At 41.3% G+C, this 25,298-nt stretch overlaps 1 protein-coding gene and 1 long non-coding RNA gene across 7 annotated transcripts in view; both read left to right on the top strand.

Moving 5' to 3' along the window:
* epb41l5 (erythrocyte membrane protein band 4.1 like 5) overlaps positions 1-13,722 on the top strand; it is a 151,282-nt gene extending 137,560 nt beyond the window's left edge. For 4 of the 6 annotated variants that reach the window (XM_060929323.1, XM_060929325.1, XM_060929328.1 and 1 more), the window contains exons 25-26: positions 4,464-4,591; positions 12,340-13,722. In XM_060929323.1, the coding sequence (XP_060785306.1) occupies positions 4,464-4,591; positions 12,340-12,403 (192 nt within the window). In that variant the 3' untranslated portion in view covers positions 12,404-13,722. The remainder of the gene's footprint in view (positions 1-4,463; positions 4,592-12,339) is intronic. The other 2 variants (XM_060929326.1, XM_060929327.1) reach the window with 1 other exon arrangement.
* Positions 13,723-13,834: 112 nt separating this feature from the next.
* On the top strand, positions 13,835-16,254 carry LOC132891598 (uncharacterized). Its single transcript, XR_009655338.1, has 3 exons — positions 13,835-13,914; positions 14,103-14,182; positions 16,211-16,254. It is a non-coding gene; the product is annotated as an uncharacterized LOC132891598 (long non-coding RNA).
* The last annotated feature ends 9,044 nt before the right edge of the window (positions 16,255-25,298 follow it).

The following is a 25,298-nucleotide window of genomic DNA, read 5'->3' on the forward strand; positions in this document are numbered from 1 at the left end:
GCCTATTACTCCCCACTCAACGATAAATTACAACTGTCTGCGAAAAGCTATCTGCGAAAGCCTTGTCGCAAGAGCATGCAGAGGCCTTTAGTCGTTGCTGAAAGCATTAGTAGTTGCTAAATCCAGTCGATAAGGTCACACGGCGTTCGTTTTTAACCAAAATCTAATGAAATACAATGTGTTTAAAATAAGATAAAATATAAGATAAAATAAGATAATCTATACTATCATATAGTATAGTAGCATTACATATGGACAATTCTTCAGCAGAGAGGCCAAAATTATGAAATGATTAAGATCGTTTTAACTCATCAGCTCAGTGATGTTGCTAAAGTCTGGAATCCAAGGCAGAATGTGCTGAAAACCATCTTTAAAACTCATCACCCCAGTTACAGCACCGTCGCTTCAGAGAAATCTTGGTTTGAATTTTACGAAATTAAAGTTCAGGTTTTTTTCCTGACGTAATTCCGTTACTGACTTTTTTTTCTTTCCTCATAAAAGATTTTATGTTCAGATTTAAACACAGCCAGTTTTTCTCTGCTTTTTTTTTAGGGTCAATAGACCCCATACAGTGTGACATTTTTATTTAATACCGTTATCTTGAGAACTGCACCTAAAAAAAAAAAAGTTACCACACTTTGCTGTGAATGTAATTCCGTTACTGAAGAACTGCTCATATATAATGTGGTAATTTAATTAATGAAACTATCTTACATTTTTGGCAATTTCTTTTATTCCAGGCGTGTTTTTAATTCGGTGAACAAACGTTCACACGAAAATATGAGCAAATAATGAGGTAAATGTTTTCCCTGTGCTTGCTCATTTCACTGTTACCCCCTGATCATGCAGTCAGGATTATTTCAACTGTTATCCACGATGCAGAGTGGGCAGTGTTCTCCATTATAAGTGTGCGTGCAGAGAGAGAGAGAGGTTGTGATCTGTGTGTAGTGTGTACCTAAGGAGGTTGAATTGACCTTTATCTGATCAAAACCTCTCTCTCACACACACACACACACACACACACACACACACACACACACACACACACACACACACACACACACACAATGTTAGAGGTGCAGAAATGTCTTATGACACTAAATTAGTCAGTCACCTGCCTAATGGAGTTAAATTTGATTAAAATGTAGCAATATCAATGTGACATTCCGATATCCATACGCAATTCCATAACATATTGAAATATAGTCATAATAGTTTCCATATATTTATTTAATAATTAACTCTATCCCTGTGTCCGAAATCGCTCCCTATTCACTAGATAGGGCACTATATAGCAAGGATGCTTTTTTGTAGTGAGGATGATTACGCCCTATGTAGTGCACTCAGTGTCCCACAATGCATCACGAAAAGTAGTGTACAACCGATGGTCACTAACCAAGCAATATATCCCATCATGCATTGCAGTCGTGCTGAAAGAAATCAAATTAAAAGTCTCAAATTTGATTTAATACCGTATTGGCCCGAATATAAGACGACCCTGAATGTAAGACGACCCCCCCTTTTCCAAGTTCATCTTTGGGGAAAAAGTTTTTTGAAGACCAAATGTTCATTCATATAAAGCGTATTTATTTCAAAATTCTGTTTAAAATTAGAGGCTTTTGTTTTTCACATTTAAATAGAGGTCATTTCAGTCTCATTTCCGTGAACACTTTTCATAGAAGTAAAAAAAGAGGCTAAACTGCAGGCTACTAGACAAGCCAAATTAAAACATTTAAATTGCATTAATTCAACAAATTTGTCTGGTTTAGATTGAAAGTTCATAAACTTCAGAATGTCAATGCATTAACTTCCCATAGCCTACGGGTATATGGAATAAATCTGCAGAACAGTGCAAATGCTTTAAACAATGCATTAAACAATACATTAAGGTTTACAATAATAAACAACTGAAACAATGGAAAGGGTAGTTTGCTAAATTACAGCTACTCAGCACAGAGATCCTCAGCCTCACTTTGCTCACTCTCACTGTCCTCACTTTCGTTTTTGGCGGCATTTTGTCTAGTCCGCGAATTTAAGACGACCCCCCTTTTTAAGAGCTATTTTTTACAACAAAAACACCGTCTTATATTCGAGCCAATACGGTAAAAGGCAGCGGCAAAGAAGAAAGTATTCAGCCTTGATTTAAAAGAACTGAAAGATGCAGGTACTTTGTATTGGTTAAGGTGGGAAATGCGCTCAGTATAATATGGATTCATCACAAAAATGCATACATGTATTTATTATTTTGAAAACTACCAGCAGGCTGATCTGGCACGTTTTAATTGTGCGACAGTAATGACGTAAATACCAGCGTGACGGACGAGTGTCCAAAAGCGTTTTTTCATTTTACCAATGAGCTCACTATATACGGGTGCTGGTCAAATAATTAGAATATCATGAAGTTGATTTATTTCAGTAATTCCATGCAAAAAGTGAAACTTGTATATTATATTAATTCATTACACACAGACTGATATATTTCAAGTGTTTTTCTTTCAATTTTGATGATTATAACTGACAACTAATGAAAATCCCAAATTCAGTATCTCAGAAAATTAGAATATTGTGAAAAGGTTCAATATTGAAGACACCTGGTGCCACACGCTAATCAGCTAATTAACTCAAAACACCTGCAAAGGCCTTTAAAATGGTCTCTCAGTCTACAGTAGTTCTGTAGGCGACACAATCATGGGGAAGACTGCGGACTTGACAGTTGTCCAAAAGACGACCACTGACGCCTTGCACAAGGAGGGCAAGACACAAAAGGTCATTGCTAAAGAGGCTGGCTGTTCACAGAGCTCTGTGTCCAAGCACATTAATAGAGAGGCGAAGGGAAAGAAAAGATGTGGTAGAAAAAAAAGTATACAATCAGTAGGGATAACTGCATCCTGGAGAGGATTGTGAAACAAAACCCATTCAAAAATGTGGGGGAGATTCACAAAGAGTGGACTGCAGCTGGAGTCAGTGCTTCAAGAACCACCACGCACAGACGTATGCAAGACATGGGTTTCAGCTGTCGCATTCCTTGTGTCAAGCCACTCTTGAACAAGAGACAGCGTCAGAAGCGTCTCGCCTGGGCTAAAGACGAAAAGGACTGGACTGCTGCTGAGTGGTCCAAAGTTATGTTCTCTGATGAAAGTAAATTTTGCATTTCCTTTGGAAATCAAGGTCCCAGAGTCTGGAGGAAGAGAGGAGAAGCACAGAATCCACATTGCTTGAGGTCCAGTGTAAAGTTTCCACAGTCAGTGATGGTTTGGGGTGCCATGTCATCTGCTGGTGTTGGTCCACTGTGTTTTCTGAGGTCCAAGGTCAACGCAGCCGTCTACCGGGAAGTTTTAGAGCACTTCATGCTTCCTGCTGCTGACCAACTTTATGGAAATGCGGATTTCATTTTCCAACAGGACTTGGCACCTGCACACAGTGCCAAAGCTACCAGTACCTGGTTTAAGGACCATGGTATCCCTGTTCTTAATCGGCCAGCAAACTCGCCTGACCTTAATCCCATAGAAAATCTCTGGGGTATTGTGAAGAGGAAGATGCGATACGCCAGACCCAACAATGCAGAAGAGCTGAAGGCCACCATCAGAGCAACCTGGGCTCTCATAACACCTGAGCAGTGCCACAGACTGATCGACTCCATGCCACGCCGCATTGCTGCAGTAATTCAGGCAAAAGGAGCCCCAACTAAGTATTGAGTGCTGTACATGCTCATACTTTTCAGTTGGCCAACATTTCTAAAAATCCTTTTTTTGGATTGGTCTTAAGTAATATTCTAATTTTCTGAGCTACTGAATTTGGGATTTTCATTAGTTGTCAGTTATAATCATCAAAATTAAAAGAAATAAACACTTGAAATATATCAGTCTGTGTGTAATGAATGAATATAATATACAAGTTTCACTTTTTGAATGGAATTACTGAAATAAATCAACTTTTTCATGATATTCTAATTATATGACCAGCACCTGTAGTCCTCTATATAGTAATTACCTATATAGGGAGCAGTGAACGAGTGAGCGATTTTGGACACAGGGTATGTACTTGCAATGTACAAGAAAAATAATTGAACACCGGCAGCAGATTCAACACCAGTTTCCCCTGTTGACTGTGAGTCTCCCTCGAAGGTGCATGCGCATGCTGTGTATTCAGCTGTGAGCGAGTGGTCTGGGTCTCTCATAAATTCCAAGCAAACTAAAGGACTCCATGGGCTACGATGTTTGGGGAAAACCACGTTAGCTTGACTATGGATCTTAAGTGGTAATTTAATACTCTCTTGGCCTTAAGAGGCTTTCGGGAAACCCACGCCAGGTTAGTTACATACAATAAAATGTCTTGGGAGGCTTTTTTTTGGGGGGGGGGGGGGGGGAGTGTCCATTTTGTCATCTGGCACTCCTTTCGTGTTTTAGCGCTCACATAGTAAACAACATAACCTTCATTTTTCACATCTCTTTCCCCTTTTCTAGCAGACTGGCACCTTTACTAACGGCCTCCTAGAGCTTAACAAAGCAACGATGGCAGCACAGCATAGTGAAGGCGGCGCTCCTGCCTCCCTCCCTCATCTTTCTCACACTCATAATGTGATTGCCACCAGGTTTGTGTTGGTCATGTGTGATTGTTCTGTGGAACAGGAAGATTCAAATCTAACTAGTGTTTTATTCCTCTTACAGTGGTGCTTGAAAGTTTGTGAACCCTTTAGAATTTTCTATATTTCTGCATAAATATGACCAAAAACATCATCAGATTTTCACACAAGTCCTAAAAGTAGATAAAGAGAACCCAGTTAAACAAATGAGACAAAAATATTATACTTTGTCATTTATTTATTTATTGAGGAAAATGATGCAATATTACATATGTGGGTTTCAAAAGTATGTGAACCTCTAGGATAAGCAGTTAATTTGAAGATGAAATTAGAGTCAGGTGTTTTCAATCAATGGGATGACGATCAGGTGAGAGTGGGCACCCTGTTTTATTTAAAGAACAGGGATCTATCGAAGTCTGATCTTCACAACACATGTTTGTGAAAGTGTATCATGGCACAAACAAAGGAGATTTCTGAGGACCTCAGAAAAAGTGGTGTTGATGCTCATCAGGCAGGAAAAGGTTAGAAAACCATCTCTAAAGAGTTTGGACTCCACCAATCCACAGTCAGACAGATTGTGTACAAATGGAGGAAATTCAAGACCATTGTTACCCTCCTCAAGAGTGCTCGACCAACAAAGATCACTCCAAGAGCAAGGTGTGTAATAGTCGACAAGGTCACAAAGGACCCCAGGGTAACTTCTAAGCAACTGAAGGCCTCTCTCACATTGGCTAATGTTAATGTTCATGAGTCCACCATCAGGAGAACACTGAACCACAATGGTGTGCATGGCAGGGTTGCAAGGAGAAAGCCACTGCTCTCCAAAAAGAACATTGCTGCTCGTCTGTAGTTTGCTAAAGATCATGTGGACAAGCCAGAAGACTATTGGAAAAGTGTTTTGTGGACGGATGAGACCAAAATATAACTTTTTGGTTTAAATGAGAAGCGTTATGTTTGGAGAAAGGCAAACACTGCATTCCAGCATAAGAACCTTATCCCATCTGTGAAACATGGTGGTGGTAGTATCATAGTTTGGGCCTGTTTTGCTGCATGTGGGCCAGGATGGCTTTCCATCATTGATGGAACAATGAATTCTGAATTATACCAGTGAATTCTAAAGGAAAATGTCAGGACATCTGTCCATGAACTGAATCTCAAGAGAAGGTGGGTCATGCAGCAAGACAAAGACCCTAAGCACACAAGTCGTTCTACCAAAGAATGGTTAAAGAAGAGTAAAGTTAATGTTTTGGAATGGCCATGTCAAAGTCCTGACCTTAATCCAGTGGAAATATTGTGGAAGGACCTGAAGCGAGCAGTTCATGTGAGGAAACCCACCAACATCCCAGAGTTGAAGCTGTTCTGTACGGAGGAATGGGCTAAAATTCCTCCAAGCCGGTGTGCAGGACTGATCAACAGTTACCAGAAACGTTTAGTTGCAATTATTGCTGCACAAGGGGGTCACACCAGATACTGAAAGCAAAGGTTCACATACTTTTGCCACTCACAGATATGTAATATTGGATCATTTTTCTCAATAAATAAATGATCAAGTATAATATTTTTATCTCATTTGTTTAACTGTGTTCTCTTTATCTACTTTTAGGACTTGTGTGAAAATCTGATGTTTTAGGTCATATTTATGCAGAAATATAGAAAATTTCTAAAAGGTTCACAAACTTTCAAGCACCACTGCATATCACAGCAATTTGCCAGTAATAAAATTGAAACTAAATTTTGTTTATTAAGTATAGCTAAAGTAGAGAAACTGTAATATCAGATTATTATTTTCACCTTCTGTCTCTGGTACGTTTGTATGAGTATTTGGAGCATTAGCGGAAGGTCTGTTGTCCACAAAAATTAGCTCAAATTATCATTTGTTACAGCAGCTAAAAATGTTATTCCTTCATCAGCACTTTTTTTTTTCTCCTTCCCTCTTGAAGTTAGTCAGACATTGAAATAACACATTTTTCATGCTATAGCAAGTGTTAAAAACAAGGCCTGGCTTTCAGCCTTGTTTTATTTGGCTCGCGTGACCTTGTCAAAAATAATCGTGAAACGCCTCTTGCGTGCTGCTGAAGTAAAATTGACAAGTGCTGCTGAAGTAAAATTGACGAGTGCTGCTGAATTTCTGTTCCACTGCGGTCTGAAAGATGAGTTGCACTCAGTGCTGCACTTGCTGCAAGTCAGACTCGCCTCTAAAATTGATTCAGAAACGCATCATGTGTTATGCTGACAGTGGTGTATCTTGATAAACTAATGAGGGATGAGACAATGTACAAAATAAAATCACGATTGTTTTCTTGATCTGTCCAATTAAATTGAGGAGCGTGACTCATTTCCCGTGGATGTCAGTCAGCAGTAGGAGTGGCAATGACTTTTTTTTTTTTTTTAAATTTAATCATTTAAGGCATTTACCGTCAAACTATCTTTTCATATTAATAATGTTATCATAAAATACCTTTGTCAGTTCTACTGAAAAGTGATTTGATTAAAACATGTTGTTAAAAGGGAAAAACGACACCTTCTATGATGAATCCTGATTTATTTTTTTCTTTTGCAGGGAACCTCACCTCCTTATCTGCGTGCTTATAGTGTAGCTATCTGGCTCAACCAGAAAATGAATAATCCAATTGGCTAATCCTATTTTTTCCATCACAGCAGCTGGTATCCAAACAAAGGAGGGCATTTAAACCCATTAATTATGTTTCGGTTATGTGGAGCGTCTGCCATACGCCATACAAATCCCTGTGACTGATCTGCTGTAGAAATAATAACATACTAGAACGACTCCATTAAAAAAAAGATTAGATTACAGCTGGCACTACAGCCAAAACTGCTGTCCTGGAAAATTTAAATAGCACCTTCTGACCAATCAGATTCGAGAATCCAGTTGTGCTGTGGTATAATTAACAAACCCTGTGTCCGAAATCACTCACTACTCACTATATAGTGGACTGGATAGCGAGTTCGCCATTTTGTCATGCTGTCCGAATGAATGTATAGTGAGAATTATTACACCTTTATATAGTGCACTCATAGTATCCCACAATGCACTGTGAAAAGCAGTGTACAGCCAATGGTCACTAACAAGCAATATATCCCATCATGCATTGTTGTTGTGCTGAAAGGGGGGGGGGGGAGTGTGTTGGGGAGAAAGAAACGCATGATAAATGGGCGTTCAAATACAATTAAAAATAGTAAGAGAATAGAAAAGCTAAAATAGAATAAGACAGATAAAATACAAGAATAAAAGTTACAGTGCGGAGCGAGGAATTAATCCAAAACCTCAAATTTTGATTTAATAAATCAAAAGGCAGCGGCAAAGAAGAAAGTATTCAGCCTTGATTTAAAAGAACTGAAAGATGCAGGTATGTTGTATTGATTAATGTGGGAAATGTGCCCAGTATAACATGGATTTATCACAAAAATACATGCATGTATTTATTATTTTGAAAACCCACCAGCCGGCTGATCTGGCATGTTTTAATTGTGTGACAGTAATGGCGTAAATAACGGCGTGGCAGACTAGTGTCTGAAAGTGTGTGTGGGGGTTTCCTTCATTTTACCAATGAGCTCACTATACAGGGTTAGTCAAAATTGTTATAACTAAGGGATTATTTTTTTTCTCCTGAATGTGTGGTGCGCCGTGACTGCTGCTGGCGTAATTGGGCCCTACTTTTTTTTTTGACACCCCAACAGTGATGTCAGACGTCTACTTACAGGTGGTGCAGACCGTCCTGTAAATCATCTTGCACATATGATGAATGTTTTGTGAATAAATGGTTTCTACCATTTAAGTGTTAACATAATTTTGACTAACCCTTTGTCAGTCCATCCCACGCCATGTGGCGCATAGGGCGGCGCCCATCCCCGTTTCCGTAGCCCTCTCGCCTATTACATAGCGAGGGTTACAGTGGGGGGGCTGGTCCCCTGGTAACCACGAGAGTTTGACTCCCCACTCACATCTGTATTGCAGCATGCCTTGCCAGACGGCAGTAGGTGCCATTTTTTTATGATGGTCTTTGGTATGACCCGACCATGAGTAGAACTCACGATCTCCTGATCGAGAGGCGGACATGCTAACCACTGGGTCAGCTCGCCGGTAAACCCTGTATAGTCCTCTATATAGAATTCCCTAGATAGGGAGTAGTGAACGAGTGAGTGAGTGATTTCAGACACAGCCTATTACCGAAGGTGATGTGAATATTGTTGAATAATAACTGAACTGAAGTCAAGGTCATTATTCACTGAGCCTGAGGCGGAGAATTGTTTTAGTATAAATACACAGGTGATTTTATTTAAAAACATTTATTTCAAACTTCAAAAGCGGCACGCAAATGTAATAACGGCGCACATATACAGTGGGGCAAAAAAGTATTTAGTCATCCACCAATTGTGCAAGTTCTCCCACTTAAAAAGATGAGAGAGGCCTGTAATTTTCATCATAGGTATACCTCAACTATGAGAGACAGAATGGGGGGAAAGAATCGAGGAAATCACATTGTAGGATTTTTAATGAATTAATTGGTAAATTCCTCGGTAAAATAAGTATTTGGTCACCTACAAACAAGCAAGATTTCTGGCTCTCACAGACCTGTAACAACTTCTTTAAGAGGCTCCTCTGTCCTCCACTCGTTACCTGGATTAATGGCACCTGTTTGAACTCGTTATCAGTATAAAAGACACCTGTCCACAACCTCAAACAGTCACACTCCAAACTCCACTATGGCCAAGACCAAAGAGCTGTCAAAGGACACCAGAAACAAAATTGTAGACCTGCACCAGGCTGGGAAGACTGAATCTGCAATAGGTAAGCAGCTCGGTGTGAAGAAATCAACTGTGGGAGCAACTATTAGAAAATGGAAGACATACAAGACCACTGATAATCTCCCTCGATCTGGGGCTCCATGCAAGATCTCACCCCGTGGGGTCAAAATGATCACAAGAACGGTGAGCAAAAATCCCAGCACCACACGGGGGGACCTAGTGAATGACCTGCAGAGAGCTGGGACCAAAGTAACAAAGGCTACCATCAGTAACACACTACGCCGCCAGGGACTCAAATCCTGCAGTGCCAGACGTGTCCCCCTGCTTAAGCCAGTACATGTCCAGGCCCGTCTGAAGTTTGCTAGAGAGCATTTGGATGATCCAGAAGAGGATTGGGAGAATGTCATATGGTCAGATGAAACCAAAATAGAACTTTTTGGTAAAAACTGTTTGGAGGAGAAAGAATGCTGAGTTGCATCCAAAGAACACCATACCTACTGTGAAGCATGGGGGTGGAAACATCATGCTTTGGGGCTGTTTTTCTGCAAAGGGACCAGGACGACTGATCCGTGTAAAGGAAAGAATGAATGGGGCCATGTATCGTGAGATTTTGAGTGAAAACCTCCTTCCATCAGCAAGGGCATTGAAGATGAAATGTGGCTGGGTCTTTCAGCATGGCAATGATCCCAGACACACCGCCCGGGCAACGAAGGAGTGGCTTCGTAAGCATTTCAAGGTCCTGGAGTGGCCTAGCCAGTCTCCAGATCTCAACCCCATAGAAAATCTTTGGAGGGAGTTGAAAGTCCGTGTTGCCCAGCGACAGCCCCAAAACATCACTGCTCTAGAGGAGATCTGCATGGAGGAATGGGCCAAAATACCAGCAACAGTGTGTGAAAACCTTGTGAAGACTTAGAGAAAATGTTTGACCTCTGTCATTGCCAACAAAGGGTATATAACAAAGTATTGAGATGAACTTTTGTTATTGACCAAATACGTATTTTCCACCATAATTTGCAAATAAATTATTTAAAAATCAGACAATGTGATTTTCTGGATTTTTTTTTCTCATTCTGTCTCTCATAGTTGAAGTGTACCTATGATGAAAATTACAGACCTCTCTCATCTTTTTAAGTGGGAAAACTTGCACAATTGGTGACTGACTAAATACTTTTTTGCCCCACTGTACTTGTCACTTATCTACGCCGAGTCACGTAAAATACTTTTTGTTTTGAAACTGATAAAATAAATCAGTCCCACCTTAGTTTTAGACCAGACTACGTAGCATCTTTAGTGCTTTTCGGAACAGAGTTTTCTTTCATCGTTTCTAATTCTTCCTCACTTACGATGACGAAGCGATTAGCCGCCATTTTGCCGAGTCGCTCATCGAGAAATGGTCCGAATTTCTCGACCAATCAGCGTGCACGATTTTCTATAATTGCCTGCGTATTTATACTAATGCTCTTTAATATGCTGATGCTGTTATGGAGCAGGGTGTCGGGGGCCTTAGAAGTTAACACACAGATACGGCAGGAGGCAAAAGATGACGTTTTTGCCTTTTATTTTTGCACACCACAGATAAGATAATGAGCCAGAGGCCAATAACTAACTAAAATAAACCAAAACAAAAATATAGAAAAATATAACTATACAATATTTACAAACATACAGAAAATAAACAGGCTACGTGGAGCCAAAATAAACAAACAAAAGATAAGCTAGCCTAAGGCTCAAGAAAGCACAATTCAAATCAATGTACTCTCACAACTGAGTGTAGGACAGAGCAATATAAACACAGGTCTTGTCTCTACCTGGCTCTCTCAACAACTGAACACATCACCATTATAAATGATACCTGTCTCCTCCCTATAGTTGGCCAATACACTTGCCTAAACCAAAAAGCAGGGAGTTTTTAATTAGGCACTCAATAATAACTAATTTAAACATTTTAAAATGGCGCTATAAAGAAATACATATTCTCAGGCCTTACAAAAAATAATACACAAATACATATAGGTACACCAATACCAACTATTCAGATATTTTACACGTTTAACCGTCACCGTGAGGACGCGCACACGTGAACGTGCCCCATAATAAAAACATCCTCAGCACCATCATGCAACGCTTTGTCACAACAAGGAAGCGCTGCCACCGGTAAGACATGGAGCTTTTTAAATGCCAAATGAACATTGGTTGGTGTTCTTAAACACTTAAAAACCACTCGTTTGCACTCATTAAGGGTAGATGTTATGACTAGGCACAATAAATAAAGAAACAAAACCTGTTGACAAAGCGTTGTTTCTGAGTTGTTAACCCCGCCGACAGTAGTCGGAGGGGTTATTATTTTCACCTGCGTCAGTCTGTGTGTGTGTATCTGTCTGTCTGTCTGTGTGTCTGCAAGATATCTCAAGAACCAATGGATCGATTTGGACCAAATTTTGTACATGTGTTGCCAATCACCCAGGAAGGAAACCATTAAATTTTGGAGGTCAAAGGTCAAGGTCATGGCAGAACTTCGAAATTTTCGCCCAATGTATTTTAATAGGGAAAAGGCGGGGTTTGCACTCGTTAGAGTGTCCCTGTCTAGTTTGTGTTTGCATTGATGTGTGGAATGTAATGCATTTTTAATACTATGTGCGTGAATGGTTGTTACGCTAAACATGTGTCGACCCATGTTAACTAACAAAACCACAATGCACAATAAAAGGGTTAAAACTCACGTACTGCAGTTTATAAAGTCCATGAACCATCATAATACGAGGAAAGTTTGAATGGGGGAAATGACAGTACATGCTTTCAATGGCGGCTGCCATAGCAGACGCCGTGATGGTGCGCTCATGGGTCGCATCATCACAGATGCTATTAACATCATTAATGAGTTGATTTAAACGGAGGAGTGTAGATCTTGTACTATGTCATTTAAATGATGCGAGGTGGTTTCTACATCCCTGGGTTTATCGTAACGTTGCGTTGTCTTCTGTTGTTTGCAGCATTGTGGCTCCGCCTCTGAGGAACAACCACAGACCCAAGGGCCTGCTGACCACTGAACTCTAAGACGCTCACGTCCAGCAGTATCAACTACCTGAAAACTTTACCGTTATCCCCTCTCTCTCACACACACACACACACATTCCAGCACGAAGACTTTAAAGAGCCTGTGAAGAGTAGATATGATATCAGGTTCAGCCTTGTCAAGACCCACATCCGACCAACACTTCAGTTTTATGATGTAGTAGTAATGATAACGAAGGATGCAGGAGGATGTTTGGAGGCCGCGGTTTATTTTCCGCTCTTCTCAGTACAGTGACTCAGGGGACTTGTGAACAGAATCGTGGTGTTGCTCTGCCCTCTGCTGTTCTCACACATCGTCCTGTTACTTCACTGTGAAAGAGCAACCAGCTGGACCACTACACATCCCCAATACTGGAAACTTTTATTTATAGCTCCGACATAGTCGTTTTTCCTTTTCTCTTTGGCTTCCTGTAATATGACAGTGTTCAGTATTCAGTATCAACATTTAAGTACTGTATTACAAACCGGATTATTATTCAAGGATAATATTATGTAGCACTGGATGACATGCAGTCTTTGAATGATTGAGCCAATTTTATTCTTATATATATGTGGTGTTTTTTTTTTTTTTTTTTAAACCCACACTATCAGTGCTGTTTTTATCTTTGTAGTTGCGTTATGACCTGCCTTATTTTAAGTGTACGTCACAGGTGTTAGTTCGCTATGTTACGAATCTGTTTTTCTTTTTTAATCCTTGTTGTCTTACCGAACTGCTTTTGACTACAATAATTCACCGGCTCTTTAGTCGCGGGGGTGCGTAATGATAATCGTCGTTTAGTCACGACACTGTAGGGACTGTGAACAGCGTGACGGCGTTCAGGCAGACTGACAGTTCGGCTGCGGCGCAGGTCGGCTAGCTTGTATTTTTGTCACTGATAAAGTACAGAATTGCTTATGCTGTGTTCGTTATTGTCTCCTCTGGGTGTCTTATTTCCATGTTGTCTGCTAGCTCGGTCACACCTTCGTGTCTGTACCTAGAACGCTAGCTGGTAAAAAAAAAAAGAAATGTCACTCGATGCTGAAGTTGTACTGAAATTAGTTTTGACGTGTATCCTCTAAGACTGCATCTTTTGCATTAACGTTAATCGTTTTCTTCATGTCAGTGTCATGAATCACAACTGCGATCGTTTCTCTAGCAGTCTGGCTTTAATTTATTCCTTTTTTCTCCCTCACTCTGTCTGCTATAAGAGCACACTTTCATGCTGTAGAGATATTATTGACTTCTTTAGTGAGATCACTGTACTGATGTATATCATGTCTTTACACTGAAGAACCTTAGAGCACCTTTTGTCATTTTGTATGATTTTAGCTTGTTCTCTAAGTAAAAAAAAAAAAGTATTTTAACAGTACTGGCTGTTTTTTCCGTGTATTCCTTTCATAGAAACGTGTGAAATGCTAACTGAATCGAAGACACTACGCTCATCAGGGTTCAAGCCTGAACTCTGGTCACATTTTGAACATATGAATACAATCTTTACCTCCTGATCTCTCAGGTAGTGGATAGAAATGATTTATGACCCAATTGTGTGGTATTTTTTTATTTTTTTTTTTTAAAGAACTCTGCCCTTTTATTTAGGACATTAGACCTATCTCATTGCATTTCTGTGAAGGTCAGATGCTCAGAAAGTGATCAAATTCATTTATTCATTCATCTTCAGTAATCACTTTTTATCCTGATCAGGGATGCAGCAGACTCCGAGCCCGTCCTGGATATTATCAATTAACCTGATAAATGCCAGCGGCGCAGTCAGGCAATGGCAGGTAATCACATTGTTTGTTTATAAAGAATGGTTCAGCCAGTAAATATTGAAGGGGACATGAATCATTCCCTGAATAATCCTGACATTTCAGGATTATTGTTTTCAAGCTTTGTAGGTTTAATGTTTGTCACATGCACACTTCAAGTACAGTGAAACTCATCCTCTGCCTTTAACCTATCTGAAGCAGTGAAAACACACACACACACACACACACACACACACACACACAGAGCGCCTGGGGAACAGTCAGGGGTTCGGTGCCTTGCTCAAGGGCACTTCAGCCCAAGGCTGCCCCATGTTAACCTAACTGCATGTCTTTGGATTGTGGGGGAAACCGGAGCACCCGGAGGAAACCCACGCAGACACGGGGAGAACATGCAAACTCCACACAGAAAGGCCCTCGCCAGCCGCTGGGTTCGAACCCGGAACCTTCTTGCTGTGAGGCGACCGTGCTAACCACTACACCACCGTGCCGCCCACAAGTGGTGTATATATTAATCAACAAGTGTGGGATTCAAGTTTTTTTTCCCCTGTATCCTGACAAATCTGGATGTATGTGAGCTCCGCTCCTGAGCTGTGACCTTTTCTAGCAAGGAGATGGAGCAGAATTTTATTTTTCCTTATATTGGCCTTTTGAAAAGTCAAATGGGTGAAGTTCAGGGTTTCTTAATCACGTTTGAATAACTGCTAGTTAGGAGGATTTGGGTAGATGATAACCAAAACTAAGGGAGGAATTGAATTTTATTTATAGAGTACTTTTAATACATTTAAATGTATACACTGTAGGGGGCGGCACGGTGGTGTAGTGGTTAGCACTGTCACCTCACAGCAAGAAGGTCCGGGTTCGAGCCCAGTAGCTGACGGGGGCCTTTCTGTGTGGAGTTTGCATGTTCTCCCCGTGTCCGCGTGGGTTTCCTCCGGGTGCTCCGGTTTCCCCCACAGTCCAAAGACATGCAGGTTAGGTTAACTGGTGACTCTAAATTGACCGTAGGTGTGAATGTGAGTGTGAATGGTTGTCTGTGTCAGCCCTGTGATGACCTGGCGACTTGTCCAGGGTGTACCCCGCCTTTCGCCCGTAGTCAGCTGGGATAGGCTCCAGCTTGCTCGCGACCCTGTACAGGATAGGCGGCTTCAGATAATGGACGGATAGACTGTATTAAAAAAAAAATTTTTTTTAATTAAAGTGAGTAACCTGGTTGCCTTAAAATGTTGAGTTATTAAAGGGGAACTGAAGTCATTTTTAAACTTGCTTTATTTCTTAATTAATGTGTTATTCAGTTACGTTTTCGGTTTTAGTAACCTTATATCGTGACTCGTATTGGCAACTAATTGCAATTAAATATTATACTTATCGGCCTATTCGGTTTTTAGCCATGTTGTTGAATTTAGTTCGTTTGGTCCACGGCAGGCGTCGCTTATCCTCGTGATCTTCACAAGACTTCGAAACGTGAAGAAGTGTCAGCCAGGTGTCAGTGCCGCCATTTTGAAAACTGCTTTCCAAACGAAGTATTGCACAAAAACGAGTTTAAATGACGATTACTGCCTACTTTTTTCAAACTTTCCTGATTGCTATAAAAACAAACAAAACTTCCGGCTTGATTACGTCAGCATTCAAAAGAGCGTGCGCGACTTTTGACAACATTGGCAGATGTTGATGACTTTGATTTCCACTGTACATTTTACTTCCGTCCTACGATGTCTCACACAGGTCTCAACGAATCTTGTTTACAGCCATTGCTTTGACATATGGATTGATATATTACAGAGCATATTTCAAACACTCATAATTTGCTATAGCAGCGACAAAATAGCGATCAAAAATGCATTCCGATATTTAATAAAATGTGATCAATAGAATTTTGATAATAAATTTGCCTTCAGTTCCCCTTTAAAACTCATATTGTAAGTTAGCATAATGAGGCAATCAAGTAGCATTGTGCTAACTTACTATATGAGTTTCAACAAACTTGAAATTTGAAGGCAACCAGGTTCATCACTTTAAGTTAACACAACAAATTATTTTTTACAGTGAGTTTATTCCTATGAGCAAGCTAGAGGTGATGGTGGCAAGGAAAAACTCCCTGAGAAGAAATGAGGAAGAAGCCTTGAGAAGATCCAGACTCAAAAAGGAACTGGTTGTCATCTGGGTCACACCGGATAGTGCGATTTTTATAAATAATTTCTCTTCTATAACTGCTTACTACAGAGTCAAAAAGTGCTCATTATGTTTTTCAACAGAGGCTTGACTGCTTTCATATTTATAATATAAAGGTGTAAGTACTACCTCATGTGTGTTGTATAGCTTTCTGTCCTGTCCGAACAGCGCTCGCTCTCTCTCTTTCAAGCTGTATGTGCACTTCTACTATTCTTGGGTTTCATGTGACGTCACATCCGCCTCATTAGTTATTCAAAACTTTAGCTGGTGGTCAAAGTGTTTGTACGGAGAAGGTGCATTGCTCGCGTGAAAAATGCCTTACGCTTGCATTCTTTTAGGTTGTTCGAATCGATCAAACTGTGAAACTGCTAAAAGTTTCTTCAGGGTTCCCCGTGAACTGATGGAGTGAACAAACACAGGATTTCACAAAAAGACGTGGAGAAAGGTGGCTTTTGAGCCTCTCACTGAAATCGAAGGGAGCCGAGTCGAAGCATGCTGGAGTTTGCAGTGATTACTTGGTGAAAGGTTTGTATCTCCCTCTCAGCTACATCATTAGGGTTTTCCAAGGACTTGTCTTGCTAAGTGTTATTTCATGGTACGTTTTTTAGTAAGAATGAACACAAGTGAGAATCAAGCGAGCTGTTGTTTGTTTACACTTCAACTTGCAGCGCTTCGTTGTAAAGACGTGAAGGAAAAGCTGAAAAAACACTTACACGAGCAAAAACAATACAGGATTCATTCGGCAGCGACTTGATAGCGAGGTCCTTTACCCAGCCACATACAGAAAGTCCTAAGCCTCCATACTCTTCCATGCTTTCATCTGTTTTGCGGTGTAGAAGGACGTCTGCAACACCAGATAGTTCGAGATGTCGGGGAACTTGACTGAAGGGTAGTTTTCCAGATCGTATGACACAATCTTTTTTTCTGAGACTGTAGGGGTCGATTCCATTGCACGTAGCAATCTTCTGAATAGATCTAAAGCGAGCAGTGGCTTCTAGATTACAAGCATACTCTGATAAGTTATCACTAGTTGTTTGCACTGTGGCAGCTGTTTTGGTTTGCCAGACCATCAGCTGTTTTACCGGAAGTAAAATTGCTAAGAAAAGTCAGGTGACTGAAACCCAAGAATTACGGCTCCTCTTGCCCTCTAAATTCACCCCGATGCTCTACTTCTACAGCTCTACTCTACCCAAGTTTCTTTCTTCATCATCTTACCTCAAGGCTTCAGATCTGTACCCAAGACTCGCATGCTGTTAGCTTAATGACTGATGCTTACACATATTACATTACAGGCATTTAGCAGGTGCTCTTATCCAGAGCGATGTACAACATACCCAGAGCAGCCTGGGGAGCAGTTGGGTGTTAGGTACTTTGCTCAAGGGCACTTCAGCCATTCCTGTTGGTCCCGGGAATCGGACCAGCAATCTTTGGGTCCCAACCATTAGGCCATGGCTTCCCCTCATACAAAACATCCTTTCAACAGACCCATTCACAACTTTCCCAAACTCTGACCTTTCCCATGATTCATTGTTGCGTCATAGCAGAAGCTGGGATTGATCTTCCGTTCCACTGTGTTGACATTTGTATCTCCCGCTAACTGCTAGGTAGGTAAGCTTAAAGATGACTAAAAGATGGTTACACGAGTCTGATTTTCTGATGCGCTCTGGGGATATGATCAGAGTACCCCAATCTGTCTACCCTCACAGAACGGATAGACAACATGAAGTTATGGCCTGACGTCAGGTAAGTCGACATCTGTCAATTATTTTATTCTTAGCAAGAGCGCTGATGATGAGGAGCTAAGGATCTACAAAAGCACAGAGGTGTGCAATTATCTACACAGTAATAAAATTGGCAAAAGTATGTGTAAGGGAGGGCGAGTTTGTTTGTTTAAAGGCTGAGCCTAGCCAGAGCAAAAAAAAAAAAAGGGAAGTCATGCAGCAGCTGGAAGGGTGGCTATGTCAGAGTAGAGCGATTGTATTATTGTATCCATTTAATAATAATGTAGTGTTTATATTTTGTAAGTTGCTTCGGACAAAAGCGTCTGCCAAATACCATATAGACTCAATATGTATGTTTTGGCTCAAGAAGCAAAAGCTAGAAGAGAAGCATAGGTTAACCATTTTAATGCAAATGCTGTCAAACTCTGGAAACAAACATACCATACTTAAATAATTCCTTGTCTATGTATTTGTCCGAGCTTCTTCAACTTCTTTACCACTCTGATCATTCCAGATATTCTTGGGTTTCAGTCACCTGACTTTTCTTAGCGATTTCACTTCCGGTAAAACAGCTGATGGTCTGGCAAACCAAAATAGCTGCCGTAGCGCAAACAACTAGCAATAACTTATCAGAGTACGCTCGTAATCTAGAAGCCACAGCTCGCTTTAGATATATTCAGAAGATTGCTATGTGCAATGGAATCGACCCCTACAGTCTGGGAAAGGAGGATTTGTCATACGATCTCGAGAACTACCCTTCAGTCGAGTTCCCCGACATCTCAAACTATCTGGTGTTGCAGACGTCCTTCTACACCGCAAAACAGATGAAAGCGTGGAAGAGTATGGAGGCTTACAACTTTTTTGTATGTGGCTGGGTAAAGGACCTTGGTATCAAGTCGCTGCCGAATGAATCCTGTATTGTTTTTGCCCGTGTAAGTAGTGTGTTTTTTTTTTTTTTTAAGCCTTTTGTTTGTCTTTCCAACGAAGCACTGCAAGCTGAAGTGTAAACAAACAGTTCACTTGATTCTCCCTTGTGTTGGCTGTTATCTCTCAGGTAAATCATTCACAAAGATCATCAGAAACCTCTTTAAAGACCTGGATCTTAGTTAAACAAGACGGAGACGTGATCACGACGCATTGTGACTGTATGGCTGGGGAAGAATTTTGTCGCGGACTTTGGACTTTGTGAGGAGTAAACAAAGAAACAGCTGGGGACTTTAGAGCTTCGTGACAAAAAAAAAAGTACCGTAAAATAACGACACATAGTAAGAAAAGTACTTGGAAAACACTAAGGCCATAGCTGAGAGGGAGATATAAACCTTTCACCAAGTAATCACTGCAAGCTCGAGCATGCTTTGACTCTGCTCCCTTCGATTTCAGTGAGAGGCTCAAAAGCCACCTTTCTCCACGTCTTTTTGCGAAATCCTGTTTGTTCACCCTTTTTTATAAGTTCACGGGGAACCCTGAAGAAACTTTTAGCAGTTTCACGGTTTGATCGATTCGAACAACCTAAAACTACGCGAGCGTAAGGCATTTTTCGTGCCAGCAATGCACCTTCTCCGTGCAAATGCTTTGTCAACTGAGCTTTGGTTGACCACCAGCTAAAGTTTTGAATAACTAATGAGGCGGATGTGACGTCACGTGAAACCCAAGAATTGGATGGTATTTGTAGGCTATTTGTTTATACTAGTACTTCAGCACTGGTCGCGCTTGGATTCTCTTGGCTACTGAGGCTACATGCACTTATTAGCCCCTTTTGAATAAAAACATCAGCTAAATGACTTTATAATGGAGTGTAATGTTGGAATAATGTACAATATCTAAACAAGTACACAAAATTAATGTTGATTCAGGTCCAAAATGCAGCGGTTAGTGGAAAGACAGGAATCGCATGTACAGATGAGCAGCACATGGTGCTGGACAACACGTCTTGTGAGTCCGTTTGTGCTCAAAACAGATTCCATTCATAAAATCTTTAAGCTTTCACGAGTTGTTTGTGCACCTGACGATGGCACACGCTGAACCAGAAAAAGACACAATTTAAAAAGACATTATCCTCTGACTAAAACATGGTTGTTGTAGCTAGCTCCACTCTGCTACGTTCGGCTCCCTCAGCCTCAGCTGCTTGAATAAACTGGAACTCAAAGTCCGTCATCCGGGAGAGATGGGTGTCATGGTGACCCCCCCCACCCCCACCCCCACCCCCCATTGTGTCTTGCTGGAAAGTCATGGATTACTGTCTGACTTTACTTTTTGACAATTTTTATTGTATAATGATTTATCTCACTATTCAGTGTCATCCAGAAGAGTATGGGTTCCCTTTTGAATCTGACGACTTCTCTGTAGATGCCATGGTTTTCTTGTCACCGTCATCTCTGGTTTGCTCATTAGGCATCTAAATATAAATCTACACCGAGAATTCTCTCAAACACCTGACCCGTGTGTGTGTGTGGAAAGTTCCTCAGGAGATGCCATCTTGGATGTAAATGACTTGAATACCAAGCAAGGCTTGAAGGAATGTGTTTGAATGAGGAAGGTCCGACTAAGCAGTGACGGTGTGTTAAACCGAGAAAACACACCCAACCCGTAGGGATCAGGAAGAGTCTTCCACAGTCATCCTAGTGTGAGACTTCTGTAATGAACATGTGTCGAGTGTCATCACTATTGAACACCGGTGCCCTCGGTACATTGTCTTGCAAAGTGCAGATAAGGGTCATAAATATTTGATCTCAATTTTACATTTAATGCTGAAACTATTGAACCTGTGCCAGAGTTCGTGGAGGCAAATTACAACAGGCATCACACTGTGAACATCAAATGTATTTGTTCTGAACTTTGAAAACTGTATATCTTATCTCATCTCATTATCTCTAGCCGCTTTATCCTGTTCTACAGCGTCGCAGGCAAGCTCGAGCCTATCCCAGCTGACTACGGGTGAAAGGCGGGGTACACCCTGGACAAGTCGCCAGGTCATCACAGGGCTGACACATAGACACAGACAACCACTCACATTCACACCTACGGTCAATTTAGAGTCACCAGTTAACCTAACCTGCATGTCTTTGGGCTGTGGGGGAAACCGGAGCACCTGGAGGAAACCCACGTGGACACGGGGAGAACATGCAAACTCTGCACAGAAAGGCCCTTGCCGGCCACGGGGCTTGAACAGTGGCGGTTCTAGACCAAAATTACTAGGGGGGCCAAGGTGGGGCCAGTGTTTTTTCAGGGGGGCACATATGGACAAAACATGGCAATATTTAAGCGTTCAAAATTTTTGTTTAGTTTATTTAAAACCAAAACAAAATACATTGAGCATAATTACAATGAGATAAACATTCTGTCTCAATTGAGGTTTTTCACCCACGTGACCAAGTCATGTGATGCTGCCATTTTGGACGTCACAGCTCGAATCAGTTTGAATGCGAGGAAGGCGACAAACGAAAAACATAAAAGAAAAAGGAGCGAGATGCAGAAAACACCTTCACTATCCAGCGACGTAGGGCATTTACAGGGCGAGCAGAAGGAGAGGTATTTGCAAAAATTGAGGTTAGCAGGCTTAGAGAACGACGTTTACCTGCTTCCACCAGGATTGTTCACTGACGTACAGAAGTACACGAAGCCCTCGTCTTTACCTGACTTCGGCCCACATGATCTGTATACCTATGTCGTTAAAAACCCATTGCCATACACAGGTATTGATCTGAAAGCGTATAAGAGTTTGGATGCCTACAAATATTTTGTGTCAGGCTGGGTAACATGCCTACATCAGTGGGTCGTCCCTGGAGCCGGTGGTCGCCATCTTATTACAGCTAAGGTTTGTTCACATTTTCATTTACTTTCGGTCCTCAGGATAAACAAAATGTTATTAAATATCATTGAAATAACTTCTTGGTCTGTTGAGACATGGCCCGTTATAAATTTGCTGTTACCAGGCAATGACCAAGAACTGTATTATTAGGGTTGGTGTCTGTGTTGTAGCAGTGTACTAGCAGCTAGCTGTTAGCACTAGCGAATGTCAACAACATAGTAGCTAGGATGTTACTGTAGCAATGTTTACGTTCAGTCATTTGGATGACTGTTAAAACCTTTCAGTCTCAAGTTTTTCCTTTACTGTATTTACTAGTTTACTGTAATTATGATCCGGCAGCTATTTACACCGGATCCAGTGTAAATAGCTGCCGGAGCGCGCTCCGGCTTGCTCCCCCTCAAATTAAGCAGCGCGCTCCGGGAGCAAGCCGGAGCGCGCTCCGGAACCTCGGCTGGAGCACTCTGGGAGCAAGCCGGAGCGCGCTGCTTAATTTGAGGGGGAGCAAGCCGGAGCGCGCTCCGGCAGCTATTTACATTGGATCCGGTGTAAATAGCTGCTGGATCGTAATTACAGTAAACTAGTAAATCCAGTAAAGGAAAAACTTGAGACTGAAAGGTTTTAACAGTCATCCAAATGACTGAACGTAAACATTGCTATAGTAACATACTAGCTACTATGTTGCTGACATTAGCTAGCTTGACCTTCAAAATGGCAGACACCGGGGCGTCACGTGACCCTGTGACGTCAGGTGAAATACCTCAATAGCCTAAACATTAAAATAAATTGTGCTCAATAAATCTTAAAACCATGTTTCTCTTTTTTGTAAAATAAGATTTCTATTTTTTCACACAATGAACCTTTTCTTCAGATGTGGCTGCACTGGAGTGTCGTCCAAGCACTTGCTGATATCTGGAGAAAGATGAATACAGTAAATATGAGAGTGCGACTGAGAACAACATTTATTTATCATTATTCATTTATTAATTTATTATTATATCTATTATTTTTATTTTATATTTATTAATTATTATTCAGACTTCACACTTTCAGGGTAGGCTATAGGCCGACACTGCTCTCTCTCTCACACACACACACACACACACACACACACACATTTATTCAACATCACAAACCTGATGGTGCTGTACTTGATATGCATGGTGAATCTGGTTGTCCCAATGACTCGTTGGGTTGTCCCTCATTCTGTCCCTCAATCTGATCCTGAATGTCTTCATCCTCACTCTCAGATTGCCTTTCAGATGCCTCACTTTCCACCTCTCCAACCACCACCTCTGGCTCTCTCTCCTCTTTCGTAATCTTCATCTTCCTTACTCTCTCTATGTTGCTTTTTGCCAACAGGGGCAAAAAAGGACATAATGTCCTTCTTGCTCCTTTCCATGATGATAGCCTACAGTAGGTCTATACTAAAAAGTAAACAGAGAGGAATGTAGCCTCTACATATCACAAGGCCATTCAAGTTTTACAAGAAGATTAAACACTGTCGGTTATTTTACCCATTTCCCAAAAATATTAAGTTAGGCTACTTATTGCTGTGCAACGCACTTTTAAGAAAGCGCAATAAAACGGATTTATTATTGTAGTGAACAACAACAGTAAAACACGGATATGTGCAAACACTGATGTTACGAAATTGAATAATTTTCCTTACCTTCGCCTCTTTGCAGTAGCCTAGTCCTTGCAGGACTGCAGCTGTTATCTCTCGCGTCCGAAGTTTACAGTTCGCGCTGCTGCTGGTCTTTCTGCTGCAGGTAACAGTGTGCGTGTAGCGCTTTAAGGAGTCCGTGTAGAACACTCCGTCATGTCAGTTCCGATCTTCGAGCCAGCGCACGTCGAAATTAATAAAGCTTATTATCTGTTCAGCACAGGGGCCACAACAGGGGCCAGGAGCAATTTTACAGGGGCACTGGCCCCCCCTGGCCCCCGTTTAAAACTGCCTATGGGCTTGAACCCGGACCTTCTTGCTGTGAGGCGACAGTGCTAACCACTACACCACCGTGTCGCCCCAAAACTGTATATATGTGTGTAATTTCAAAACTTAAAGAAACTGAAGAGATTTTTAGAAGACATCCTTCAGGACCTTAAATCTCTGTTTTAACACAAATACAGTGTAAGATGAGGTGAGATTATTTGGTGGCTGCCTGGAGAGAGCTAAATGTTCTGCCTGAGGAATCAAACTAGAAAGGGAAGATGGCTGGGGGAGACACTAGAACATTAATCATGCATCAGACGTTGGAGGAGCACGAGAAAAACATTCAAGGACAAAAACAGACCAGAGATGACAGCGGAGCACAGAACAGATGACTAAGTAATGAAAAACACTCCATGTCAAGAAGAGAAATGAGGTTCAGAAGATTAAAATCCAGAGTTAGTATTAATCATAATAATAAAGATGTTCCTGTCTGTGTAGTGTTGAAGATGACGTCATGGCAGTTTCAAATGGTGTCGCTATGACGACCAGCTGTAGGGGAAAATAAACTACTGTCACGTCGAGTCGAGTTGATTCGAGTTTGTACCATGCAGTGTTAAAGGGCTATTAGGAGAGAGAAATGGAACACTCCAGATTATGAGAGGAAAAAGGCAGCAAGCCATGAGCTGAAATACACGCATGTTAAGGTCCTTGGGAAATATCACTATGGTCTACTATATTTTATCATGGTAGTTCATGGTATGCATGATAATACTTGAACTGGCACTTCATGGTACCCAAACTACACCTTTTCTTTTCCCCGTCTTCAGTTGTCCAGTTTGGCTTATGATAGTGTCAGGAGTGGAACTTCTACTATTGTAGCTCATCCACCTCAAAGTTTTGATGTTCTGTGCTTTTCTGAGTTGATTTTCTCCTCACTATGGTTGTAAAGAGTGATTTTATTTGAGTTACTATACACGTCCTGTGAGCTCAGAACAGTTGGGTCATTCAACTCTGATCTCTTATGAACAAGATGTTTCAGCCTGCAGATCCTCCACTCACAGGATGTTTTTAGTTTTTTTGCACCATTCTGTGAAAGTTCTAGGATATCAGCTGTTTCTGAAATACTCAAACCAACCCATCTGGTACACATCCATGCTACAGTTACAGAGATCATCCCCCCCCCCCCCCCCTTATTCTGATGTTTGATGGAAACATTAATTGAAGCTTTTGACCTGTATCTGCATGGTTTGACACATGGTGCTGCTGCCACATTGTTGCCTCAGGTTCTCTGAGCTCAAGATACTGTCTGAGGAAACCCATACAGGCATGGAAATAACATGCAAACACCATGCATCGGCCTTGGTTGACCACCAGGGCTCGAACCCAGAACCTGCTTGCTGTAAGGTGACTGCACTAACCACTGCACCAACTATGATGGTTTCATACTTTTGAAAAGAGAAAAGTGGAAGTGTGAAAAGTGAGCCCTCAGCTCCCAGCAGGGGG

Source organism: Neoarius graeffei, chromosome 9 (assembly GCF_027579695.1).
Source record: "Neoarius graeffei isolate fNeoGra1 chromosome 9, fNeoGra1.pri, whole genome shotgun sequence".
Lineage (NCBI taxonomy): Eukaryota > Metazoa > Chordata > Actinopteri > Siluriformes > Ariidae > Neoarius > Neoarius graeffei.